This window comes from Poeciliopsis prolifica, unplaced genomic scaffold (genome assembly GCF_027474105.1).
Source record: "Poeciliopsis prolifica strain line A6 unplaced genomic scaffold, Auburn_PproV2 SCAFFOLD021, whole genome shotgun sequence".
Classification (NCBI taxonomy): domain Eukaryota; kingdom Metazoa; phylum Chordata; class Actinopteri; order Cyprinodontiformes; family Poeciliidae; genus Poeciliopsis; species Poeciliopsis prolifica.
This window is the reverse complement of record NW_026562396.1, coordinates 1,389,882-1,416,874: the sequence shown is the minus strand read 5'-3', so window position 1 is coordinate 1,416,874 and position 26,993 is coordinate 1,389,882. Positions and strand designations below refer to the sequence as shown.

Genomic DNA, 26,993 nt, shown 5'->3' with positions numbered 1-26,993 from the left:
CGATGATGCACACCAACACAAAAAAAGGCGTATAGGGCTTTATTGTGGGTCTCACAACAGTTCAGTCCAGAGTAAATGACTGCATTTATCCTCTCACACCCATCACCTTTGTGCAGCATGGATGGACACTAAAATCACAGAGAGGAGAGAGGTTTGGTGTCATCACTTTGTCTCAGCATCTCTTTGATGTGCAGCACAGACTGCCGGGGTGAAACAACTCATGACCCTCTCTTTTGTCTTTCCCTTTTCAGGCTCTCAGAATTTGCTCACAACACTAAAATCAACCCAACAAACAAGAACGTGGTGCCAACATAACTTCTGAAAATTGCTTATTTCTTTTGGTGTATATTTGCTTCCATTTGTATGGTTATATGAGAATATCTTTACATCTTCGTTGCTGTTTCAGCATATTGAAAATTCAAAAAATGCTTAAAACCACTTTAAGAAAGGTATCCCAATTTACACCTTCACATTAACAAGTTTCTTACCAATCCTCAAGTGAACCTAGAAGTTTAAACTTGACCTTTCACAAATTGGAGCTTTCATATATGAAACAGCTTGCATTTAATGGGTTCTAATGAACTGGAGGTCCAATTAAAGTCCTTTGTTTCTTTGCAGTTTGAGTGTGCAGGGTTTGTCTTTTTTTTTACTCACTTTGTGAAGGTCGAGGTCAAGCTGAGCGATAATCCACACCGAACCGCTTCTTAACGTGATTTTATATCGATTCAATCCTCATCGTTTTGAAAGGGAGAAAAAAAAAAGAAAATAAAAAGTAAAAATTAATAATAAAAAAAATAAAGCCTTTGTTGGGTTATTCCCTTTTTCTTCAACCTTCTAAAAAATATATGATGGTATAAAAATGTTTAAGTTTCCTTTGGGTGCTCTAATAGGGTCCAGGTTAAATAAGTCTTAGGCTGTGAGGTATTTATCTTCTTAATAAAAAATAAAAGAAGAAAATAAAACCAAAGCAAGGGCTTTTGGGTCCTTAGGAAAACTGCTGTCTTTGGTTTGTTCAGTCTGAGAAATAGATTTATTGTTTTGTCGAAGCAGAAAAAGCTTCTTGTGTTTGCGATGCGACAGAATCAGAACTTGTCCCAGTCGTGTACATCCGCTCTCTGGCACTTTCGGATCATCCCAGACAGATGAGACAGCACAGTGTCATTTCTACAGCAGGAACGAGGTCCCGTTTGTTTTTGTATTTAACATACAAAAAGTAACTAATTTGTCCCTGTAAGTCCAAAAAAGCCTCACCATGTGAGGTCACATTAAGATGCAGATCCTCAGGGCTGCAGGGTTGCGCCTATAATCCCCCCACCCACCAAACAACTTTACTGTCTTCTTAGTCGAGCCCACAGTCCGCGGTGTCAGAGGCAAGTTCTCATACATCCAAACCGAGGGGTGGAAAAAATAAATAAATAAATAAAAGAAAAGAAAAATGTTTTTCTCTTGTTTGTTTTGCAGCCTGCAGGACAAAGCTGCTCCACCTCCACGTTTCTATGTTCGGTGCTTATCCTCCTCCGACGCGCCGATCGTCCGTCTTGGCTGCGCTCAGATGGTTGCTGTATTAAACCTTCACTTCCAGCAGAGATTCAAAAAGCGCTGTCATCGGAGCATATCAGGGGAAGTCTCTTTTTTTCTTCTTCTCCCTCCAATGCACGGTATAGGGTATTTTTACGACTTGTTATGTCCTCGGTGATGAGTGGAGCTGGCGAGCTCACTGTGCGCAGTAATCGCGGCTCTCTCCTCCTCCTCCTCCTCTCTCTGTGTCCTCGCTGTAGCCTTCTGTCTGCGTTTAAACACCATCTGGAGCTCCTAACCTCTCTCTCTCTCTCTCTCTCTCTCTCTCTCTCTCTCTCTCTCTCTCTCTCTCTCTCTCCCTCTCTCTCTCTCTCGCTCTCTTTTTCCTCTGTGCGTGCATAGGGTACTATCAGAAACAAACAAAAAGAAAAATAGCAACTATTCCCCATGAATCCTTTCTGTGCAGAAGAAAGTAATCTCATATTGATGCATGTCTATTCAAACAATCTCACATCTTCTGAAATACTTTACAAACTGTAATATTTAAGCTCTTGCGGGCCTTAAACTTTATATTTAATCGTTTCAAGGACCAAAACGAAACAAACAAACAAAACAAAAAAACGTCTTCAGCCAAAAACGCCCAAACTAAATAGTAGAATTCCCGACTTAATCATTTCAGTCTCAGACCCCTCACTGAGGGCTCGAGAACTGAGTCAAACTTTTACCATTCCACCATCTGTCGGTGGGGGCCGCTGTTTCCCCATAACAGGCCGTTAAGGAGAAGGACGGTCGCGGCGCTGTAGAGATTTTATTTACTCTTTAATGACGGCTTTTTGAGAGCAGAATAAATGTAAAAGAATGTGTCTGCAGGCATTTGAGTAAACCGTGAATATTAGCATGTGATGGTCACGTTTTTTTCATGGAGAGTTCCCTCTGTGGTCTGATCTGAAGATGGAGAGAGTGTGATCAGTGATAGACCAGGGCTGCTTATTACACCTTCTACACTGGCATCACTGAAACATCCTTTATTGCTTCTTTAAATTAAATATGGGTATGGTTTTCCTTTTTAGCAGGTTACCTGTAACATCGAGTACGTATTGATCAGATTTTCTAAGTGATGATTTATAATGCTTTTTATGAGTTGTTCTGCATTTTGTAGAAGACAGATTTATGTCATGAGTTTGAGGAAAAGGACATAAGTCCTAAAAAAGGAGAGCACTTGCCAGTAAGAGTTTGTTGATGTAAAACAATTCAAACTGAAAGTGCTTATATTTGTGGGATATAATGTTGTATAAGTGGGTAATAAACATCTATATTTTCACAAGAAAATCTAAACATTTTTGCTGTGTTTTCATCCAAACACCTTCCATGATGACACATTAGCCGAGGCTGATGACTGCAACAATAAGCCTAATTGCAGAGAAGAAGCCAGTGTCTAGATTTTGTGGGATAATGCCACTTGTGCAACGACGTAAATGAGACGCACTTGTGCTTTTTCAAGTTTTGCAATATGTTTGGAAAGCATTCCAGTGAATGAACTCCACATCACCTTAACATAAATTTAGGACATTAATGTGGAAGCTGCCCAGGAGAGAAAAATGTCTGTCTGTCTGTCTACTTATTGCTTACAGAGTCACAGGGCTGTCGGTGGGAGTTGATGGAGGGGATATTCATACAAGGGCAACCAATGAATCATGGAACAAGACTAAGAAATAGGACAGAAAAGTAGTAATGCACTCATCCTTAATGGTAACTTAGAGGTAATCTTTGTACACTAGAAACTGGGTATTCCAGTTCTCTCTGCCATTGTGTTTTATGACAGAAGCCGCATCTTCCATCTGTCTATCTGCACATAACTCCGGTGAGATGACTGTGGCTTCTTAACTCTGGGAAAAGTGTCATATTTGCACTCTGCAGTTCAGTGTTTGTTTACATGCATGTAGATGCAGACTTTGCCATTCGCCATACACAAATAACGCTTAACATCTCCAAGTCATGATTAATTGACTGTTTCAACCTTGTATTGGCATCAAGGTGACTAAATTGCCTGTAAAGGACAATGCACACGAGTACATAACTTCAGTTAGTCTGCCAAGTTTGCAAACTTCAAAGCAGTAGAACAAAGTATAAGAAAATAATCAAACAGGCCTCCAGGGTTAAAAGTAAAAGATGTTTTCGAAAACGAGAAAATTTGATGGTAATGTATTTTTTCATTAAAACAATAGTGATGTACTTTACTGTTTTAATGCCATGTAGACATTTTATCATTTGTCAAAATGTATATAGCTTGTAAGCAGATAAACAACTCTATTAGCCAGGGAAACAGAAAGACACAAAGAGGGAAAAGGGCAGGTACAGTACATCTGCTGCCGCTATGGTGAGAATCCTCCACCTGTCCGCACTGGTCTGTTAGGCCCTTTGCCCCACCCGCCTGCCCTCTATCAGACACACACACACATACATGCACATAGCCATGGAAGGGGGACAGAAGACAAAGCCGACACCCTCCTGACCTCACCTGTGTCTACAGAACAAACAGAACCAGCTTGTAAAGTACACACAGACAGCTGCTGAGCCCCGACACCAGTCACACCAGCCTCCAAAGAGCTGAACACAAACACTCCCTTGATTAGGATCAGTTGCCTGCATCCGCAATGAGAAAAAAAATATATATCTTTAGGTACCAATAGGTCCTGTGAAGAAATGGGTTTTTGCTCAAATTGCAATTTCCAATTTCTAATAAAACTAGTGTTTTGATTCTGACTAAACATCTCAAAACACAACTTAGCGAAAAATACATGTCCGGTATACCTGTACACAGATGCATGGGCATAACTTAAATCTACCAAAGTTAAGGTGGGCGATGAACTTCTAGAAGCATAGCTTGTAAGCATTTCAGAAACTGCTCTGGAATAAGATCAAATGTGAAACTGAACACAAAGTTTTTCTTTCATTTGTCCCAGGGTTCTGCAAAGGTCTTGTATTTGGTATAATGTTGGGACACTTGATCCCATGTTGTGGGGACCAACTGCTGCTGATGGCCAGGCCCCATGAGAAGAAGTGCTGTTTTGATAAGGGTCAGATTTAGCCTGTGGAAGTGAATGAAAAAGAAATGGAAGCGGATGCAAAGTCCTTGTGAAGATAGAAAGACCTATGTGTGTGTGTCTGTCTTCTTAGTATGTCAGAGCGGAGGGCGTTTCCCCTCGTGCAGAATACTGAAAACAGTAGAGTATCTGTGTGGCCTTGACTGACAGAAAGGTTGGCAATGAGGGCTGCATCCAAAGAAAGAATTCCTGTCAAGGTGACAGCTCCAAGATTGACAGGATGCTATTCTCCCTGGGAACAGTGTCAGTCAACCTGTCAGCCTCTCTGTAGAGACAGCCTCTTACTCCTCTTAATTTGGCCTTTTGTTGCACGGTCACCAGGTTACCTCTGACGCTCCATGTGGCCAGCCTGATAAACTGCACAATGAGACACACACAAGGCGAGAACTCACCTCGATGAACTCCCCGCAGCATAATGCTGTGACTGGAAGTCTCTTTGATGGGGCTAATGACAAAGGCACCTTTGTCTCGCCTTCGTCTCACTCCTCTATCTCTCTGTCACCTCGCAAACACTTCATCCTCGCCTCCTTTATTATGTTGACAGCATCTCCTGGATGGTTGGGCACTTTCTGAGATGCAAGAACTGACACTGGTCATTGTTCTGCAGTGGGAATGATGATTTGTGTCTGTGTAAATACTGAGTCAGAGTAAAAGGCAAGAGACACAGAGAGAAGTTTGCAGCATTTCCTCCACTTGCACATTGTAAATCCTTTCCTATTGCAGCAGTCACAGGCTAGTGTGTTGAAAAGAGATAAGGCTCTGAGCTGACTGAAAGGAATGCCAGACTCATTGTGTTCCTGTGCTTCTCTGTCTTCTCCTATTCCTTCCTTTCCTCATTTATGTAAATTCAACACAAACTCTTATGAAGCTGCTGTTAACGTCATTGACCAAGGGTCTCATATCATGTCAAACTGTATCATCATCCTGACATAGTGGTTTTGATTTGCGTTAAAATCTTTTCTCGTGAATCCCATATATCCTGTGGAAATGTAAGGTCAGTAATTTAAAACTTTGTTCTTTGTAATATTTTACTTAAGAAAACGCTGGCCTCTTCCCTTGAATCTTAAACATGAGCATATTGCAAAAAAGGAACATGATGAAAAAGAGAATGTCTCTGCATTGTGACACAGTGTAGCAGATCATTGACCCACATATTCAAGTACCACAAACTTGAATTCTGCTTTTACAAATTTTACTTATGGATTCTTGTGACATTTTTTCTTAAGTGGAGCCTGTTGCCTGACTGCAAGACAGGAATTGAAATTTCAAACCCTTGAATACAATCATTTTTCACCCATTCCATTAGCATTGATAGCCACGCTTTATTTTTTGTATACATAGCTAGCAACCTAGTTTGTCATTTTACATCAACAATACTGAATGAATGACACTAAATGGGCTGGTGACTAATATTAACGTATTAATTGATGTAAATATCGGTATGTTAATATTCGGAGTGCAACCAAATGACCCACTGAATGTGTACATTGACCAGGACAAGATGGAGTCAGAGAGAGCTCTAAGCACATGGCCAGATATGACTCGCAGAACTGCAAACTAACAGAGGAGGAAGTGACACCTGATTAGGTCAGTTGTGGATTTTAGAACAAGACGTTGAACCTGAACCCCCAAGGAAATGCACAGCAAAGCTCCCTAAGTGGAAAGTGACGACAAGCTGAATGTTTAATGGACTGAACAAATTTAGGGCTTTTTCAGTCATTTCAGTCACTCAAATCACAATGACGCTGAGTTAGTCAGATCAGAAGGAAGCTTGGAGTTCAGTGTCATGCTCAAGGACACTTTGGAAGGATGGTTGGTCAAAGATAAGATCGAACAGACAGAAAGACAGACAAACAGAAAGATCGACAGACAGACTTTCCCAGGAGACAATGTGTTCGCATGTGTGCGTGTGTGTATTGGTTGCAGACAGTTGGTGGTACTGGCACTGGAGATAGTGAGCAGAGGGGGATGAGGCACTATATCAAGTTGTGAACATCTGTTCCTCATAGAAACCACAACACTGGTAGTGAGGAAATAAAGAGAATAACTGCTCTCTCTTTCTCTCAGAGACACACACTTTGTTACTACCTTGTCTCACCAAACACACACAGCCATCACTTTTATTCTGATTTACTCAACATTTACCTCTTCTTACGTCAAGATCACTGCATAACCTTTCTCAAAATGTTGTCAAATTCTTTTTCTTTTCTTTTTTTTTTTTTTTGCTTAGTTTGCTTCAGTCTGGAGGTATAAGGTGGGAATTGACCAGTGATTCAGTCAATAAAATGCTAACTGCATTTTCAGGTAACATGCAGAAAATGTTGGTTTTATGCATTGGCAAATTTTGTGCCGTCACTCTGAACATGACAGTTTTATTTATCAGGCCAACTGCAGACCTCATGACCTGACAAACCTGTGAGACAAACCACACGAAGGATAAAAGATAACATCATTCAAACTACCATTAGTAAAAGATAAGAGCCATGGGGAACTGCACAGGAGAGCTGACCTGTGCTTCTGGAGCAGTCATTTGGCCAGAAGAGACAGATGTAGACAATAAGTTATTGCATAAGTTCCTTATCCAAGCTGTTCACATTATTTCACACCAGCTTCTGTGAGTTGCAAAATATCGTCAAGTAGAGTGCAAAAACAATCTATGAATAAACTATTGGTTTTAAAAGATGCAGCCTGGAGAAAATTATAATTCTTTTGTCTATACTTAAATTATGCAACTTAATCGAGCATCATCAATATTAAGTAAGCTATAGAGTTATTTTTGATGCTTTGAAAAGCCATCACTGGTGGCACGTTACTTTAGAGAAATATAAAGAATATCCAATTCATATTTGTAGAGGATTAGGACTGGCATTCAAATTATGCAGTCTATGATACAGGAGACATGAGCCAACGCTTTGTTGAGGATTCTTTTCCAGCTTTTCCATCAAAGTCCCTTGATTTAGTCTGCTTTTCTTGCTCTGCTTCTTTCCCTCTATCCCTCTCATTGACATACTTGCTCTATCTGGGCCTATTGGGAGGGTGTGCTAGTGCTAGGTGGCAGTTCCTTATTGTGGAGTGTTTATACGAGTGTCTATGGTCGCGCATGTGTGTGTGACTCTGTGTGCTGGGTGCGACTGATAAGAACCAGGGAGAAGAGCCAGCGTGCCGACATATTCTTGCCACCGCGGTTATCGCCCGTCGCAGCTGTGCTTTAGCTCTGCGACATCTGCTCCTTCACAGGAAGCCTACGCTGTGGCACACAACACCTCCCAAGCACACAACAACACACCGGCGAACGTGCACACGCACAAGCAGCGTGCTGTTGCTTCCCCATACAGTGTTAACATGCTGTTTGACTGTACATATCCATCCACATACGTTTAGACATCAGGTAAACTGCTTGAAACAAAAGGCACAGGGTGTTTACGGTCCAAAGTGGACCATTTTGATTTAGCTGCAAATGTGAATGTGTGAGTTGAAATTGTTTGAGCACCAATACCAGAGTTCTGGGTTTTTATCACAGAAATACAGGAGGGATGCTTATGACTAAGCCTAATTATAGAGGCCTTATCACTGCAACGTTCACAAAGCTCATTACTGCCAAAAGACGGGACACGCTGCAGGTAATTCACCACGTTGGGTATTAGTCCTCGCTCTGGCTTACCGTTCCTACATATTTAGAGCCTACAAAATTAGTCTTTTAAAGTCTGATTGTTAATGCATCTCTCTCATCACAACCTTCACTGATTCAACTCAGGTTTTCATTTATACTTCAAGGCACTTCTTTTCCGTTTCTTCCAGAGTGCCTTTCAAGTGTTCCCCGTCAGTCTGCTGCAAGCTTGCCTTAAAGTTGTACCTCCGGCATTCACCACGAGCCGTTTACTTCCATTTGGCTGTAAGGGTATTGGAATCCATTGAAGCTGAACTGCAAAACTCCAGAATGGAGTTGTGTTCTCTGCAGCTGTACGGGGAAGCCCAGAGGAAGACCCCCTCCACCCATCCATTGCTCTAAAAACACCTCTTTCCCTTTCCTTTCTAGTGCCACAGGATAAATATGCTCCATGGGCTTGTTAGCAACATTTGAACTGGACAGACCATGTAAAGTCCAAGATAATAAAGGTCATACTGTTGAATTCAATAGCAGTCTTTCTCTAAATTGAAGCTTATATTTCACCCAGAGGCTTCATGTCCTTCTAAGGCTACTGATACTAAGGTTTCAGTCATCAGTTAGCAGGTTTACCAGTGTTATGAAGAAACCTGCCATTGCCCTTACAGCAAAGTCAACACAAACTGATTATCTGCCAATCACTTCGATTTAATGAGCAGACCAGACAGCTGCGATACCCTCCATCACTCGTCGCGGTTGCAGCATAGCCAGAAGATTTCATGGAACAGCTCCTGTAAGAGGACAGGCACCTACCTTCAGTATATCTGTAAAGACCACTGGCCACCAGCTTGTGGTCGAGGCTTCCAGGCTGGAGTCTGTGGGCAGTGCGCTTCTCCCTCAGCTCCCTGTGGCTGATGAGTGTGACCGTGGGAACACGTGGCGTAAAGCCAGGAGCAAAGGAGGACGATGTTGCTCCCAAGTCGTTCCTCTTTTGCCGCTCTAAGTGGACCTCAGCAGACATGCTAGCACTCCTTTCCAGGGTGGTCAGGTTGAAGACAAGCAGATTATTGGCCTTCAGGTTTTACCTGCCCAGCAGCGGAGTTGTGTTAGACTTAAAGTTGGTATTAGATCAGATAATTTCCCAGTTCAGCTTGTAGTTTCTTGTTTTCCTTCATAATCTTCGCCTTCGAGGCCCCAGGAGAGAGCTGTGTGACCTGCCACCGCCATGCAAGGACACGGCAATCTCAACTCTACACGACTCTTCAGATACTCAAAAGAAACAGTGACAGGGGTTTCTTCTTTCCTCCACGTACTTACTGAAGTCTTCGGTCCTGGCTGAATTTTTTCCTGGTGTCTCCTTGTTCTTGCTTGCATATAGCTTTTGCTTTCAGTACATGCAAAACTCCTTAGGGTCACTGTACCATCCCCATCTTAAACTCTTGTTCCTCCGTCTCAGCAGACCCCTTCACAGGAACGTTTCTGAGCTAATTTACAGGTTTCTTCTTTTCTGTTGGTTCTCTTCCTGTGTGTCTTATATTGTTCAGTAATGCCCGTGTGAGGCAATCTAGAACGCGTGTGACTGAATGTCACCAGCCGGTCAGCTTGTCTTGTGGCTCCTGTAGAGGGGCTGTGCTCTCATCTGAACCCTCCTCCTCCTCTACCCGCCACTGCAGCTCAAAGGAGAAGTGTGTGCCTGTGTGTTACAGTTTGTGTGTTGTTGTTGTTTTTTTTTTTCCATTTTTTTCTGTGTTGCAGGGCTGCAGCCTCCGGGGAGGCCAAGCAGCAAGGTTGCTTGTGTTGATAGCAGCAGACAACAGCAGGCAGCAGGACCTGGGCCTCCATGTGGGCTTCCTCTGTCAGGAACCAGCTGTGTCGGCCTGCAGCCACTTCTTCCCCTCCTGCATCCTCCGCTCTAAGGCACCTCACCCTTGCTTCTTTGCACCTTGCCTGGTGGCTCCAAAGGAGCATTCTTTTGTTCCTTGTCATAATAAAGTAATCAAAAAAAAAAAGAATCACTCCTCAGTTTGTTGTTTGGGTTTACATACCCTTTCAACTGTTTAACTGTCTGCTCCATGTCTTACATTGCTTTTTTGTGCATCATAATTGACCAAATAGGATACGTTTCACAAAACTGCTAAGAGTATGCAGGAAAATATGAGTAAAATTTCATTGACTGTACACCTACCTAACATTCTGACCTTTTTCATCCATAATTCAATCAAGTGGCAAAGCGTGTTCAGTACATGAAGACATTTCCATGATTCCCGTCGATTTCTGTTCTGGCACAGGACACGACTTTATTGTTATGACAATAATTTTGGGGTGGGGGTGGCTGTATTGCAAGGTAAATCTACACAATACCAGGCACTTGATGATGTGTCAAGAGAGAACTGCAATATTTCAATAAATCTTAGATCTACAAATGAAAAAGGCAAACACAAATGTGATTTGTAGCAGAAAACTTTGCGATTTCTCATAAGACTTACTGCATGAAGAAGTCATTTTGTCAAAATTTATGGCGTAAATATAAATCCAAGCAGAAGATGTCAAAGCCAATCTTTAGAAAAGAGCATGATGGTTTACACAGCTTTGCTCAGTGGCGCTGAACACATTACAATTAATTTTATTTTGAAATTTAAACAAGACCCCCAGTAGGTTATCAAATATTTCCCAAATTTTCAGCTCTTGTCTTTTTGGAAATCACCTTTTTGTTGCTTTTCTATGTGTTCTTTGTTCAGACTGGTATTTTTTATATATTGTTGGAAATTGGAAGCAGCACCGTCTTGGTGGCAGGCTGCCATGAAACAAAGTGCTTAAAGATTGAACATAAACTGCCTCAATTCTTTCCCTTCGATTGGGAGCCTCTTTATTCCTGAATGATTCATAATGTCAGCGTTAAAAGATTTAATGTAAAAGATGTGATAAAACAAAAACAGCCTTGAACTAAGTCAGCCTCATGATGAGCAAAATATAGAAAGAGCAGGAATGACTCAGGACTTTTCATATCTCAGATAGACAGATTTCAGCTTTGTACGTCAGAGATTAATGGGGAAATCCCCTTTCATCACATACAGTTATTATTTCAAAATACAAAAACAAGGAAGTTAAATTTTCTTCCCCTTGGAATTTTTTTGGTTAAATTCTGTCTAAGATTGAGTTGTTGTTTTTTTCAAACATATAGAGACTGATTTTGGATGAGATCTGTCACCATTACATTTGAACAAAGAGCCCCAAAAATTCAGAAAAATCTTTGCGATTCCTGATTTTGATATTGCAAAGAGAAAGAGTAAATGGTGCTCCATGGAGGCATTTTAGATTAAAGTAAGATTTCAGGTTGATCATAAAAACACAGAGAGCTGAAACTGGTTCACAGCAAGAGAACATAAAATAGCTGAGCAGAATAAGTGTCAAAACTTTCACCTGCCTTCGCTTATTCTGAACTATAGACAAATAGAAGTACAGTATTTCTATCTGGAAGCTGCTATAAGTAGAATCATGATTAAAACATATTTCTATTATGTAGATATTTGCTTTACCAACTTGAAACCAATGTATTTTTGTTCGGTTTTCATTCCACCAGAATTTCAGACTGTGTGTAGCAGCAACGCTCCCCAGCAGTGACTCTGTCACAAGTTCTCATTGGTGCTAGGGCTCTGCGGATGAGAGAAGTGAGACGGGATGTGAGCAAACAGATGTGCCAAGCCCCTAGCTGAAACCAACACACAGATGGTCATCAGCAGAGAGGAAGTGAGAGAACCTGATGTGGCTTTCTCAGTATTTGGGTGTAGCGGGGGACAGTGACGGAGAACTGATTTCTCTATAAACCCTCAGAAAGTGCTGTTTACGAAATGGGGGTGGTTTTAAATGTATTTTTACTTGTAACCATTGGAATTCCCCACCTTTGGTTACACATGTGGTATTTATAGGTTTAATCAAGCTGAATATAAATATGATTGTGGATTATGACTGCAAATTTCTGTCTCCATTCTATGTTTAAGTTTAATTGCTTAACATTCTGCCTAATTTACAGGGAGTTGAAAGTCATAACTTATCGGTCACTTTAATTACACAACAAGGGAAACACAAAATGCTTTAAAAAAGATAAAGGCTTTACCAATGGACAACCAAGAAAAAAAAAAAAAAGTAGACTAAATATACCCTGGTAAAAACCAGATATTTTTCTACCTTGCCTTATACAAAGTGTAGAACCTCAACGATTGAGAAATAATAGCTTATTGGAGATGTAGATTGTTGAAGTTCAAATAGTATAAATTTGCTGGAAGCTTCGCCAACATGGACTGAACAGCTTCGTTCACTTCCTCCGCTGCCATTGCTAAACCTACAGGCAGACTGCAATTCCAAAACACTGCAGGAAATCGACATCATTTGAAAGTCATCTTGTTGGCTGATTGATCCAGTTGAAATCCAGCTCAATGGGAGAAATCCCAGACTGAGAACTGAAAGAAGATGAGAATTGAGTGGGATTGTGTTGGGGGGGAAATGACCAAGCTAGCCTAGACATGGAACATAAATGAAACAGTATAGAAATGTGCAGCTGGCAGAGATGAAGAAGTTGGTTTGTCGTATTAAGAAGATATAGTTGTGTTAATGATGCGGAGAAGGCACTGCAGATGAACTAAATATTATTGGAAACAGGTTGTAAAATCTAAGAAATGAATGTTTAAACTAAGATGAAAAATAGCGAGGAATAATGAGGAATGTTGTCAGAATGTCCAATAAAAAAAACCAGAGTAATCAAAGTCTGTACAACAAGAGCTGTAAATGAGATGACAGAAAGAAACATTTAACATTTAATTAATACACTGAGAAACTTTTTGTTACCTTTCCAGTTACATCTGATTCCTTCTTAACTCTAAATGTCTCTTAATGCAGAAATGTGTCTCCTTTTGTACATGGTGAAGAAGAATTTTGCTCATATTCGAGGTCAGTTACAGAACAAACGTTGTAGTAACTAAATTTTCTTTTATCCAATTTTGATTTCTATATTTGAACTTTCCCTTTTGATAAACAGTTTTGTGCTGTACCTGTTAGAGAAGCCTTTTGCTCCCTTCTGCTCCTCCCCTTGCCTCCCCTCAGATGTTGGCAGGTATAAAATGAGTTTTTGAGCGGGGAGAGATAATGATTCCCCCATAATCACCAGAGACCAGCTCTGGTTCTGGCAGGTGCTATCACAGCAGCGACCCAGTCGTGCCTTCTCCCTCGAGATAAGGTCAGGTGGGGTTGGGGGGGGTTGATGGGACAGAGGATGGTTAGAGGGAGGAAAAGCGAAGGAGAAGAAGAACGGGACAGAGGGGGGCAAAAACGTGAGTTACAGGAGAGCAACTAGCCTCTCCTTATCTCCCCCCAGCGGCTGCCGCTGCTGGCTTCCAGATGCGGCGAGCCAGAGCAGCCATGTCAGAGAGATCCCTCTATCAGCGACACACAGGCACCCCTCACCAAATGCAAACCCAGCAGGAGGACACACCAGGACTTCATTACCGCTTTAAACCTCCAATCAGCATGCAGGAGGGAGGCAAAATAATCTGCAAGTTTGCTGGTGTGTCATAAATCCTGCAGAAATGCATTCAAATCAGTCGTTCTTGTTTCCTGGCTAGGTTATTAATTGTTCTGTATTAATTTGCAACAGTAGCCGAGTAAGTTTCGCTCCTTCGCGAAGGTAAAAGCACAAGTCGGTCAGGCTCAGAGCAAGTTTTCACCTTGTGCAGTGAAAGTAGAGCATGTGAAAGTCAGTGGCTGGGACGGCTGGCGTCTGGTGGTGAGAAGCAGGCATATGGTGGAGCGTCTTGCCCGCCTGTGAGACACCTGGCCACCACTAACTGGATGAACTTTTCAACTGTGCAGCCATTACCAACAGTAGCTGTCTCAGCCAGCACATGTGAGCGGTGATGTGCAGCATTTGGAGAAATATCTCAATGATTACACAGCAGATTGAAACCAAAGATAAAATCTTCAGCTTTATGTATATTAGAAATATCCTTTGCACTCAAACAAGGCTATAAATATTCTGTCTACAAGAAGAGTGCAAGAGGTGACATTTTGTACCCCTTGCAGTCACGCCTCTCATGGTGAAGAGCTGGAAATTTGTTTCGACTTTTTAAACAACAGAGTCCCTTTTGTGTTCCAAAGGAAGAACCGAACACAATCACAAGCCCACACAAAGTCTTTGGGAAAAACAAAGCTTTCTTCCATCAGCAGCTACGCCACTGACAAACAAATACGTCAGTCGAGGCTCGTTCACCTTCTTCCTCTCCGTGGTGTTTCTAGAATACACACCTGTTTGGCACAGACATCGTCAGAGTAAACCTACAGATCTTAACAGAACTCTATAAGTTAAACCATCCCCATCTGTCACAGTCAAGCTCCACACAGATGCAGACTGAGCGCCTCCTCGTTCTTATCCTTCTAACAGCAGCCTTGGCTCTCATTCAAGAACTGTCAAAGCACACCTGCTAAATTAAGCCGAGCCTCATACTCACACAGTCACGAAGCTCTGGAATATACTTTGTGTACATATTGGAAACAAACAAACAAACAAACAAAAAATGTTTTCACATACAAATGTTGGTATATGCAAACCTTCATGGACTTTATAGAAATATGTAAGGTTTTGTTGTTGGTATACAGTTAAAACCAGATATCTGTGTGCGCTTTACAAATACATTTAAGTAGTTGAGTATGCTGCATGTCAGAAGGAGAATTGTGGACTTCCACATAAACACTTGGTTTCAAGTGCATGAATTTCTGTTGGTCTTTTTCATATAAACCCATAAAGTTTGTGTACACATTTCTTCCCGCAGGCTGACCAGTTTTGTCATTGTTTCACCCTTTTTACCCCGAACTCTGACATGTTGATCCTGACCTCTGCTGACCCTCATACACCTTTTCCCTCTGCTCCCTTGTGTCTCCTGACATGCACTGCCACTGAGCTGCTCTAAATAGGTGCTACTGTGAATTGGAGACAGATGGAAACGAAGGTTCCCTGCAGTGTGGTTCCCCTACAGCTGTGCTGTGTGCCCGGTGCCAGGGAGTGATGACAGCTCAGTAAGGGGGGCACCCGGAGAAAGAGGAGACAGAACTATCTGCGTCTCTCTTCCTCCTCCCCTAACATGTACATTCGCTTTACGGCTAAGCAAAGGTGCAATGAAAGAGGGGTGTTAGCTCCAATACAAGCCTCCAGGAATGCAAAAGAATAAATTAAAGTGAGGAGACAAGTGATAGACGGCTGTAATGCAACACATTTCCACTGCTCTAAGGCAACCAAACAAACAGACACAAATGCCTGCCTGAAGGCTATTACTCTGCTGATCACCAACAAATGATAATTAAATGGGAAATGAGATGTGATCTACAGCACTGGAGACATTAGGAGTTTGCAGTGGTGACTGTAATACTTTCATCAATATCAGCAGTGGCAGTTTTAGCTCGAAATGTTTACAATGTCTAGTTTGCAAAAGTCTTTATACTCATAATTTTAAAAATTAAAAGACATTAATCACTGACCTGACGGGAGTAAAATAACAGTGAATGTTGATTTGAGGGTTGAGATATCTGGATTAAACAATTTGTGCGAAATTATAAATAAAGTCTGTTTTGGAATTGGCACCTAAAGTCAACTCCAAGCTGTTAAATCAGCTTGTCTGGCAGAGTGTAGATCCGTCTTCTTTTCAGTCCAGCTTTAACTCATTGAGAGCATTGGCACATTAAGTCTGATGGCATTCAGCAAGCCGTGGCATTTTAAGATGAGCAGCAGATGCTCTGGATTCTTTGGACTGTCTGGTTCAGATGCATCCCTGGGTAGATTACTAGATTGTGGTCGAGAAATTTGTGACTGGGAATCATTGTTATGGGAACGTGTTTTGTCACAATGTTCCTGAGCAATATTTGACTGGGACAAGTGACTTTTCATCAAAAGTGTGAAATATATTCTAATTAATTCATCGGATAGATGTGCAGTTGAAACCAGAAGTTTATATACACCAAATAAAAAGATGCATGCATATTTGTGGTCTTAAAACATATCTGCAGGCGTTTCTCCAAATAACTCAAATGTATCCAAAGCTATGACATTATCATCTGGTTGTTTTCTTGTTGTTTAAAGAGACAGAGATCATTCTGTACGTAAACTTCTGAATTTAAAGATAGTTACAAAAATAGCTTTAGAAAATCTTCTGGCCAAGTTTTCTGGCTTTGAGCAAATATAAATAATTTTGGTGAGCTTTGTCTAAAACAAGAAGTGAGGTCTGATTTAACTTCAGGCAGTGAGATCAAATGGATATATGTCTTTTTATTTGGTGGATAAAAATATCTTTCTATATTAACATGTTTATGGTGAGAACTCAAAGCAAAAAGTAACTTATTCTTTACCTAAGCACTAGCTCACGTTACATTTTCCCTTAAAGCCAGTGGTTGCCAAATATTTATCCCAAAACGTCGGCACATGAGAAGTTACATCCATTGACTTCATAGATGTGACTTGATTCACAAAATGTGCTTAATTTCTTCACACCAACACAGGTTGAAAACATTTTTAGCCACAGACAGTTTTTAACAGTGTAAAACTATCTGAATATTAGTTTTAGAGGACAACGCTTCTATCCTTGGTTCAAATTTTGCCTTTACAGTGCATGTCGTCAGTTTCAATACAAAGTGGTCATATTTTTCCATGCTTCAATAAACAGTTTTTAAATGTAACGAAGTCAACACTGTCAGATCTGCGTGAAAGCATCACACGGCACAAGAGATTGAAGGACTTTGACCAAGGTCTGTGCCTTTGCGAGGACAAAAGAGAGAGCGAGGCCTTCAGAATTTACCTGCAGCTAATTAGCCTTATCTAGCTGTCTGACATATTGTGTTCAGGGTCATGTATATTTCATGAGCAGAGGCTTCTTGCAAAGGTCATTGTGGAATTTTCAAATGAAGAGACACCTGCTTTGTTCACCTTCTATAATTGTGTGAATTATCAGCACTTTGCGAAAGTTTTGACTGTGTTAGTGAAAAGAAATTCAACACAGCTGTTCTTGCCTATTACATTTTAAATAAATAACAGATAACCTCATAGTCGTGGCATCATCAGAGAAGTTACTTGAAATGCATCAGTGTTGCTGGATTAATATAAAACTTTGTTCTATTTTTCTGAGAGGTGCTTTGGGCTTTCCTGCTCATTAGGGCTGTGTTTTACACATAGACAGCTCCTATTTGATCTGCTTTGCATAAACCAATCCAATCTAACTGGGCCTGTGAGAAAAAATCAATTAGATTTTCTGTAATTGGACTGACAGTGCACTCCAAAGCAGAACAGTGATCAATATTAAAGATGAAAAATGAAGCCAAAGGCCATCTCACTCCATTGATTTGCAGCCAGAAGATGAGGAATCGAGATCTTGCCACATGAGCCATTGAGCTCAGTGGTGCTGCTATTGTCTCTGTATTGAAATAGATATTCTGCATCTGAGCATGGGCACAGCTAATTAAGGTTTGATGATCTGGAAACAAGCATAGGTCAAACAATATTTGGAAGTAATCTTTTTGTGTGTGTTTGTGTGCAACATCTTATTTACATAGAATCACATTTTATTTACATTTAGCTATATTTTCGTCGAGATTGAGGATCCCCGAAGACAGAGAACTCCCTACAGAAGCAGCTTTACCACCACTTGACAAGGTTTGATTAAGTGATCTGATGATCTCTGCACACTGTTTTGACTATCAGATCCTTCTTCAACTACTTGTTGGCACAATTACTTCACATACGAGGCCTCAACTTGTGCTCTTTCACCTGCTCTAGACATGCCATCTCTTTTGAATCTGTGACAAAACGATCGGCTTTCAGCAAATCCTTGTTTAGATTGTTTTAATATTTCATGACAACACAAGATGTTGAACCACATAGTCTTCAGATTTCAGCCAGTCTGCTTTAATCTGAGTGTCACTCAGAGTTTTATTAGTTTTTTTGTTGACTCCATCTCCTTTTTTTTTTTACCACTGCATAACATGACTTTAATGTTGATTCTGTCTCCAACGCCTTGGCTCCAGAAGCTAGCAGATGGACAGACAGACAGATGTGTACTAATCAGCAGACAGATGGACTGACCAACCATCAAAAAACAGGCAGATGTTCAAATGGTTAAACGATGAAATGAAAATTCACTTTTTGGTAGCAGAGGACTTAAAACGCACAAACAAACAGATTCTGTAAATATCCCGAGGGCAGGGTGGGACACTAACATTAATAACAGTTTGGCTCTGAATCCCCGCAGGGAGATCAAATTCATTTAAACATAGAAGCAGCCACCCTCTCTGGGTGTTATGAAATGATGTTAAATGTGTGTTATGGAAGTGTACTCTGCGCTGAAATGAAGCATCACTGGGCAATTAACAAGGTTAAATTTCAGTGTGTAACAGGCAGGTAAATAGTGACAAACTTCACAGTCAAACATTAGTGACTGGGTAAAATTAGATTCAATCATTTAAAACTTTATGCACACTTTGCATGAAGCAAAGCGCAGAACAAGGAGCAGGTTATTCTAGCACAAGTCCTCATCATATTTTCTGCAAAGATGTCATGATTGTACACAATCTATTTCTTCCTAAAACGTTTATAAACAAATTATTTTCATCTCACACGGTTTATCTTTGATTTGCCAAATCACACCTTTCAGTTTCACAGTTTTATGCCTTTTTAGCTTTTGTTAAAAAGCTAAACAACAAGCAACGATTTGCTTGCTGTCTGAATGCACTTTCTTATTAAACTGCATGTCTGACGTAAAGCATAAGCAGCAAGAACTATTTGTTGCACCTGGTTTATAACTTTCTCACCATAGAATCCATGAATGCTGTTTCACGTCGTATTTTGCAGTATATTATGCTTTTTTGTTGCATTTTCAGCATAGCATTTTAAAGCCATGGCATATTCTTTGTTGTTTTTAGCCCAATCAGAACCGTTTTGCTGGTCACTTATTGTTTGAAATGACAAGGAAAAAAGCTTAAAATGCATAATGACACCAGCAACGTGACTGAGAGGTGTGCTATTTATACGCAAAGCCATGAGATCACAGAGTCCATTAGCACTCAGATATAACAATTGAGGCAGCCCGGTGTCCTCATAACGCTCTCCTTCCACTTCTTACTGTCCTCTCCTGCCTGTCAGCTTATCAGGACATTGGCAGACACTCAGATCGGGGTTGCTGCCCATGTGTTTGTCTGCTTCTTATCCCACCTTGCAGCATACAGTGCCTCAAGCCCCTGAGCATACCCTGCATGGAGGAGTGAGATAAAACAAAACCAAAAGCAAAAAATGCAGGGAAGATTGCAGTCAGTGGAGAGAAGCTGTCATCACCGGAGGAATCTGCTTTCCCCTCTAAAGGAGAGCAGTTGTTTAGAGAGGAGAGGAAAGGACAGCGAAAGTTTAACAACTTAGCTCCACGAAAGCATACTTTCTTCCGTTATTCACTTTTCTGTATCGCTTTATTTTCTTTATCAATTATTGAGGATGAAAGTTTGAATGTGGTTACATTTTAATTTCCTTGAAGTTGCTTCTCCCTTCCTTAAAACAGGCAGATTAAATCTCTGCTCTTCACAGCTTGCAACTCTCTGGAAAGGGATTGTAAAACTGTTTGAGTCCAAGGAGCTCAGAGGCTGATGTTTTTTTCCCCCTCCTGTCACAGTTTGATGTGGAGCCACAACAATAATCAACTAATCCTGTCTACAGTGAAGGAATACCATCATTGAAAAGCAGCTGATTGTAGCTGAATCAAACCATGATGTAAAGCATTTATTTGACCTCAGACTGTCTTTTAGCGGCTGGAGCCCTTTTTCTGAGCTTTGCTCTGCCTGACTGGATGCCAAAATCAATTCTTGAGTTTGTTTTTAGTTGCAGATGCCTGAAGGTCATGATGCAGCTCAAGTGAGAGCACACAACTACATGGTGACAAAAAGGTTTTTAAAGAGATTAGGTGATCCATCACTTTGGGCATCTTCACATAAAGTCAAATTGTGTGATATAGATTTTTAGACATTTGCTTTTTTCTTACATTAAGCTCAACGTTAAGCTTTCAGGACCTTTAGGAGGGTGTAGCTGTCCATTTTTTTCTGTCATGGACTTCTAAAATCACACCTTCAGATTGAAAATAAAAATATGAATCAACACAGGTTTCATGTAAATGCTTAAAGTCAAATGCAATAATTTGTCTCTTTAAGGAGCCAAGCGCAACCTCAAATATGAAAAAATGCTGTATAAATGTCATATAGTGCTATATAAAGTCAATGTTGCAAGTAATCCCACTAGAAACAAACAACTAGTAGATGAACCTTCATCTGGATGCTTCGAGTAAAACAATATTTTAACTGCAGCTACATAAACGTTTAACATCTTATTTAATGGGACATTTTTTTTATTGCATGGGCCCATAAGAACTCTCAGATCTTTTTTATTTCAGGCTTTTAAAAGCAAAACTAAGAGGAAGAACTAAAACATCCAGCAAGCCATGCATTCTTAACAATCCTCCCCTCTTGTGTCTGCTGAGGCCTCAGCTGTTTCACACACACTTTTTTAACACTTATCTTGTTTTTGTACATTGATCTCGAGTGTCCCAAAATGTGTCTTTGGATAATTTGTGTTCTTACTACTGTTAGTAACAATAAAATCAAAAACATTTTCTTGGTAACTTTGTAATACCCGTTTTTGTTATCTAAAGTACCTTCGACCGCTTTGCTACTGAAATGTCCAATGTAAATAAACTTGATTGATTGATTGATTCAGCCTTTTCCTGAGATATTAATACCCTGTTATTTTATCTTCTTTCTTCTTTCAGAAGACAAAGGCTTGGTGTGAAGAAGGTTGATTGATTTATCTTTACTATCATATATTTCTACCAGTAGTGTGGACACCGAACTAAAAAGGGGTTTAATGGGCAGGTTATGTAATAACTGAGCAGAGCATCATAAGCTAATCAGTTTAACTTTGCCATAGTATCACCTCGATCTTCGCAAACTTCTGTAAGTTACGAGTTTAGGCTTAACTCTCAGACTTTACAGACTTATTAGTAGACATAATGATTCAAATAAAACATATTCATCTGAACGTTGAGTTACTTACCTCTTAGATTTGTCAGTTGTAACGTTAAGCAAAGGAACGTCTCCTATTATGCCATGAAATCTGCATCAATTTCTACGTAATAAAACTTCCTCCCATAATACTTGTTGGCACATGAATGCATGTCCCCAACTTTATGTCAGACTGAAGGTCAGTAGCAGAGGCAGGACAAAAAGGTATACTGCAAAGAGACAAGCAGTAAAAAGAGCAAGATAGGCACAGCCATACAGACAAACAGAAAGAGGAAAAGATGAGAGACAGCAATGTGCCCTGTGGAGGGAGAGGAGGAGGCAGTGAGTAAATAGTCAGCGGCCTTAATAGGAATATCAAGCTAGTGAAAGGTAAACAGGCTTCTCCATGCAGATACAAAGGGAATGTGGCGGCTTTGAGAGCGCTGGAGTGCCGGCACGCCACTGTGGCGCAGCGATAACGGCCCCAGGCCTGCCTGCATCCCAGAGATAAGGCCGAGCACTGGCATGTGTCGCCCCTGATCCCAATTTCACAGTCAATATTCATCCAGCTCGACAAACAAGCAACATTTAAGATAAAAAATAAATATAGAGTCCTTCTGCTATTACCTCCTGTTTATTAATCTGCACACAGCACCCACTGCCTTTTAAACAGTCGTAAACACCCAGCCCCTGCCACTGCCTTCCCTCCCTCCATCGTTTCCCCATCTCCCTCCTTCCAGGCTCTCCTCCCCGCCTCCCCTCCCTGTCTCTTCCTCATCCTTCCCCCTGTCTTCCTGCACATCTGGGGATTTGCAAGGCTTCACTTATTCTTTCGAGATCGCCGTAGGCATGTGTGTCTCCGAGTGTCTTCATATTTGTGTGTCACTCTTGTTGGCTGAGTGCACCTGTGCATGCGTGTGTATGTTGTTCAAAGATATCCTTCGCATATGAGCACGCCTACATGCGGATGAGCAGCTACTGTCTTTGATTGCTGCGATAGGCGTGTACGTGGGCCTTTATTTGTTAAAGTGCTTTTGCATGCAGCCATTTTTGCTATGGGACGTAAACATATGGAGTCGGGGCCCCAGCTGTATGTTTGAATCTCTCAATGTCTTCATCACAAAATGCTCCTCTACACAGCTGGCCCTCCACTGCAAGAAAAATTCAATCTAACAAGTCACTTGCTCTTCTATGGAGCTAGACGGCGTTTTACAGCTGAGTGGTTTTATGGAAAAAAAATCATTATTTCTTACATCATAATGTCACCTTGAAAAAAAATACAGAAACAAGCTCAAAATAATGACAATTTGTCCGCAAATGTTTGTAAAAACCAAACAGAATGGAGGATAGATAGCTAATGATCATCTAAGTTTCGTTTACTAGAAACATGAACTATGATTTTATGGGTTTTTTTCAGGAAACATTGAGAGGTCAACACAGCTATTTGTGGTGACATTAAACAATTCTTTAGTTCATCTGTTTCTATCCGAAAGACAAACTTCATAGCAATATCTCTCCTCTGGATCTGGCTGTCTGTTTGGTAAGTTCAGTGAAGTCAGAGTTACACATCCTTGTGCTCCTGTTTTTATTTTACAGCTTCTAATCTCTTCTTTCTAGAAAGTCTTGGTAAGATCGCATTGTGGACTGATGTGTGAGTGAAAGTTTTATTGCCTGTTGCTTGTATAAAATAAAATCTGGATTTTCTTAAAGCTCATGATGTTTTAAAGTGATAACATTCTTGTTGTGGTTTACTAACTTTTCAGTTTTTGCACATTGAGAAAATAACATACATACATGTGATTGAATGAGCGAAACTGACTTCATCTGTCAACACTAACTAGTCACAAAATGAAGGGATGAACATGAATTTTTTCGTGATTTTGGCTTGAATTTAGTTTAATATGCTTCAGTGGTGAACCATGAACATGAGTTGGATCAGTTTTAATTGGTGAGCCGAACTTCAACATTGAACATTGTAAGTCTTATTCTGAATTATGCAGCTGTGCTCTGGTTGCCAGCTGCAACAGAGAGGATCAAACCGAACAGCGTACAAGAGCTACTCGGCCTACAACTTGTTATATTTCTTTTAAATGAACACAGAGATGGTACTTTGCTGCATTAATTCTGTAACACAAAGCATTGGAGAAGGCAGCAGAGGGGAGAAATATAGCCTTACATGAGCCTGTATTGACACAAGTACATGTTAGTCACATTAGTGCATCTGGAACTGTAGTTTACGCTGTTGAAGCCATGCACATTACATTCAACCAGTTCCATTATTTGCCAGCAGCTGGACTATAATCATTCTTACCAGTGCTCTTTATTGCTCCCTGACCAGCAATCCTCAGCTCTCCTATCATCCTCACCATTACACCTGACCTGCTTTATCACAGCTCATTCACTCATCCCCTCCTCCCTCCTCTGTGGCCTTCTCTTGCCCTTTCTTTCTCTCCGCCGCGCAGACCTGTCCATGCCTGGCCAGCTGGCTATATCCCTTTAAATCTGGCCTGGGCTGAGCCGCTGTCTCCAGGAGATTACTGCACACTCTCCTAGGCTCCACAGATGGGATAGACAGGCTGCCAGCTGGCACAGGGACACCCACTATCCCTACTGGAAACTGGCCAACAGGCCTGGCTCCGAGTCCCTCTCTCAGCTCATTCACAGTCTTCGCAGCCAGAACTTTGACTCGCCGCTTTACATTTCTCTGTATCTTTCCAGTTCACTTTCCGACCATTCTCTTGCTCTTTTTGTCAAAACAGGACATGGACAGATGCTTGTAGGTTTAACTTATTGCATGGATATTCGAAATGACAGAATGTGAGACAAATGTCTTGAATTGCTGCTGCAAAGTTGATAAAACTGCCTGAGAAAAGCATCTGAAACAGTAAAATAAAGGCTCCTGTTTGATAAGACATGAATTGCTACAGTGGCACTTATTGACACAGCAGGGGAAGATCCCAAAAAATGTTATCCTTTATTGGATTTGCCTTGTCACACACTGAAAAGAACACACTGACCTGTAATTTTAGTACTTATTCTCTAGAGAGTAGAATCCCATTCTAAGAAATGGAGACACATTTTCAATGACATACATATTAGCACAACTATCAGTTCCTTGTCTGTGACTTTCATTGATAAAACAATATTCAGACTCCTCTTCATTTAGTTGTTTTAGTTAGACTTTATCTGCTAGACTAACACAAATTAGTATATAATTGTGAAAGGGAAGGAAAAGAATATTTGGTTTAAATTTTTTAACAAATAAAAGTCTAAAAAATGTGACTGCTCGTGTATTGACCCCCCCAAAATTCAAGTCTAAAACAATTGTAATCTGGACAGGGACCCAGGTTTGTTTTTCTGTCACTCATTCTGATCAGAAGGATAGATCTAAAACAAAAACTCAGATACTCATAGGCAGATAAATGCTGGGAAAAGTAGGAAGTAGCAAGTCTCCATAAAAGCAAAAGAAATTAAGGCTTTTCTGCACAATTGGTTGCATGTAAAAGAGGAGAGCGCTGTGCATTCATTCAAGAGCAACAAATAACAATGTTCATTTGACCATATTTAATCAAATCTTTTGATTCAGACACATACATGGTCCATGATAAACAAAATCAGACAAAACAACAACAAGACAATAACAAAGGTTTGTTCATTGCCATATAATAAACGATGGTGCCAGTGATTCACAGACTCGGTTTGTCAAGAGAGAAACCTAATCGAGGCTCAAACTGGATTGGCCGAAGTGTAAATAACGCTGTGTGCAGAGTGTGGTAGCCTACACATACATCTGTACCTTAGGTTTCAAAGTTCAGCCATACAAGTTGGTCCATTGGCATTTATGAACATCTGACTGGCTCTATTCCATCATGGCACCTTACTGTACTCAACCTAAAATTTTCTGAAATTAGTTTTTTAGGTTGTATACATCGGAGTACAATTTTCTTTAAAGAATGCAGGTTTGAGAAATACTGAGCACATAGAAAACTTTAGTACATATTGCATACATCGCTGCCTGAATGCTCAGACGTACGTATTAAGGACAGACTTATTATCAACTGTATAAAACAGTGTCTTGTTGTCAGCAATGCAGTTTTAAACACAACTTCTCTCTGGAAATGTTTATGCAGGCCTGTGGTTTTGAATTCTCTCCCTTCAGACATCCCAACACACATACATGCCCATACAGTGTATTCATTCACGCTTTATCTCCCCGGCACCCATTCTGGAGAGCGCTGAAAGGAGGGGACGGAGGCTTATTGAAAGGTGTCACATGTGCAGATGTGATAAGAGTGCCAGGTAGAGATAACCAGGCCGCCTTCATCCCTATGTAATAACACAGAGACTGACCTGAAACGCAGCACGCACACACCCGTGTGTATATAATGTTCTGGGATAGAACAAGTTCATTATCCCTGTGTGTGGAAGCTTGATAAGACCTGGATCTCCTGGAATAGATTCCCTGTGAGCTCACGTCTCCCACTGCTAAGAAAAAAGAAACTTAGGTTTGAATGTATATTACGATACACTTTCACTTCTTCTATCATGGAAGAAAAATGTGTTTTTGTTCAAAACATCCCAAACAATAGCTTTTCTAATGTAGTAACTTGTATTATATTGCAATACTTGCTATGTTTGCAGAATTATTGACTGATTGAACTGTCCTTGTGTGAGTTACGTTCTGCGTCTCAACGCCACACAAGTTTCACCGCAATGTCTTCCGGGTGTAGGTATCAGTCCATGTGACGTTTCCAGCCATGTGTCTTGAGTTTTGCCATTCTTGCAGTTCTACGTGCCACAAAAGGTGTAAGTGAAGAGGAAACATGCAAAACTTTCCTCCCCTTCCTTCTGTCACACCACCTGCTGAGCACTGAGATGATTACAGTGCGAGATTGCTGTGCCAGATTACTGCGACCCCAAAGACCCCTCCAGATGGACACACACACAAACACACACATGCTCGACACACACAAAAACACCTGGCATCTTATTGTAGAGAATTTTTGTGCAGCCATGGCCGGGTCTGTCGACTGCATGGATATTACATACTGTACGTACTTGCAAATGCTCATGACCATTCAAACTGCATGAACAGAAGGTCATGGGTTTTGAAGAGGCTGCCTCATTTGAAATATGAGGGGACACAAGGTGAACAGAGGAACTAAGGAGAGGATCTGCTTGTCTCTGAGAGAAGGACAGCAGTGTAGCAGCACCACTATAAACAGCAGAGAAAAAAACATTTAATTTGTTTTTCAATACCCCAAAGTTTAACTTCCCTGCTTTTGATTTGAAAATATCACTTTTTCAGATCATTTTTTTATAAGAGTGCACCGTCATTAATACTAAACATGAACAAGTTTTCCTGAAAGGCCTTTTGTAACTCAATAGGAAACATTTAGCTAAGTTAAACAGAGGGGCAACAATCTACAAAAGTGTCAGGGTCAATGATTATTATATTTATTGAAAACACAAACTTGAAAAACTACCAAAAAGCATCACATGTCAGTTTAAATTGTGTCGTTGGGCTTGGCCACGAGGAACATATTTCTTTGAGATTCTTCTTTTGCAACCTTTTCCTGCAGCAACATCTGCAGACAAAAGTAAAACCACATAAAGTTTTTATCCATAGAATTTGAAGTCATATTAAAATGGTGAAACATTTATCACAAATATAATAAATATATAAAAAATATATTTGACAACAT

General features: G+C 40.6%; 1 protein-coding gene across 4 annotated transcripts in view; it reads right to left on the bottom strand.

Moving 5' to 3' along the window:
• The window catches only part of cbfa2t3 (CBFA2/RUNX1 partner transcriptional co-repressor 3), a 41,069-nt gene extending 30,932 nt beyond the window's left edge, over positions 1-10,137 (bottom strand). For 3 of the 4 annotated variants that reach the window (XM_055045203.1, XM_055045204.1, XM_055045205.1), the window contains exon 1: positions 9,040-10,137. In XM_055045203.1, the coding sequence (XP_054901178.1) occupies positions 9,040-9,247 (208 nt within the window). In that variant the 5' untranslated portion in view covers positions 9,248-10,137. Of the gene's footprint in view, positions 1-654; positions 1,795-9,039 lie in introns of those variants that run through there. The other variant, XM_055045206.1, reaches the window with a different exon arrangement.
• Positions 10,138-26,993: the final 16,856 nt, after the last annotated feature.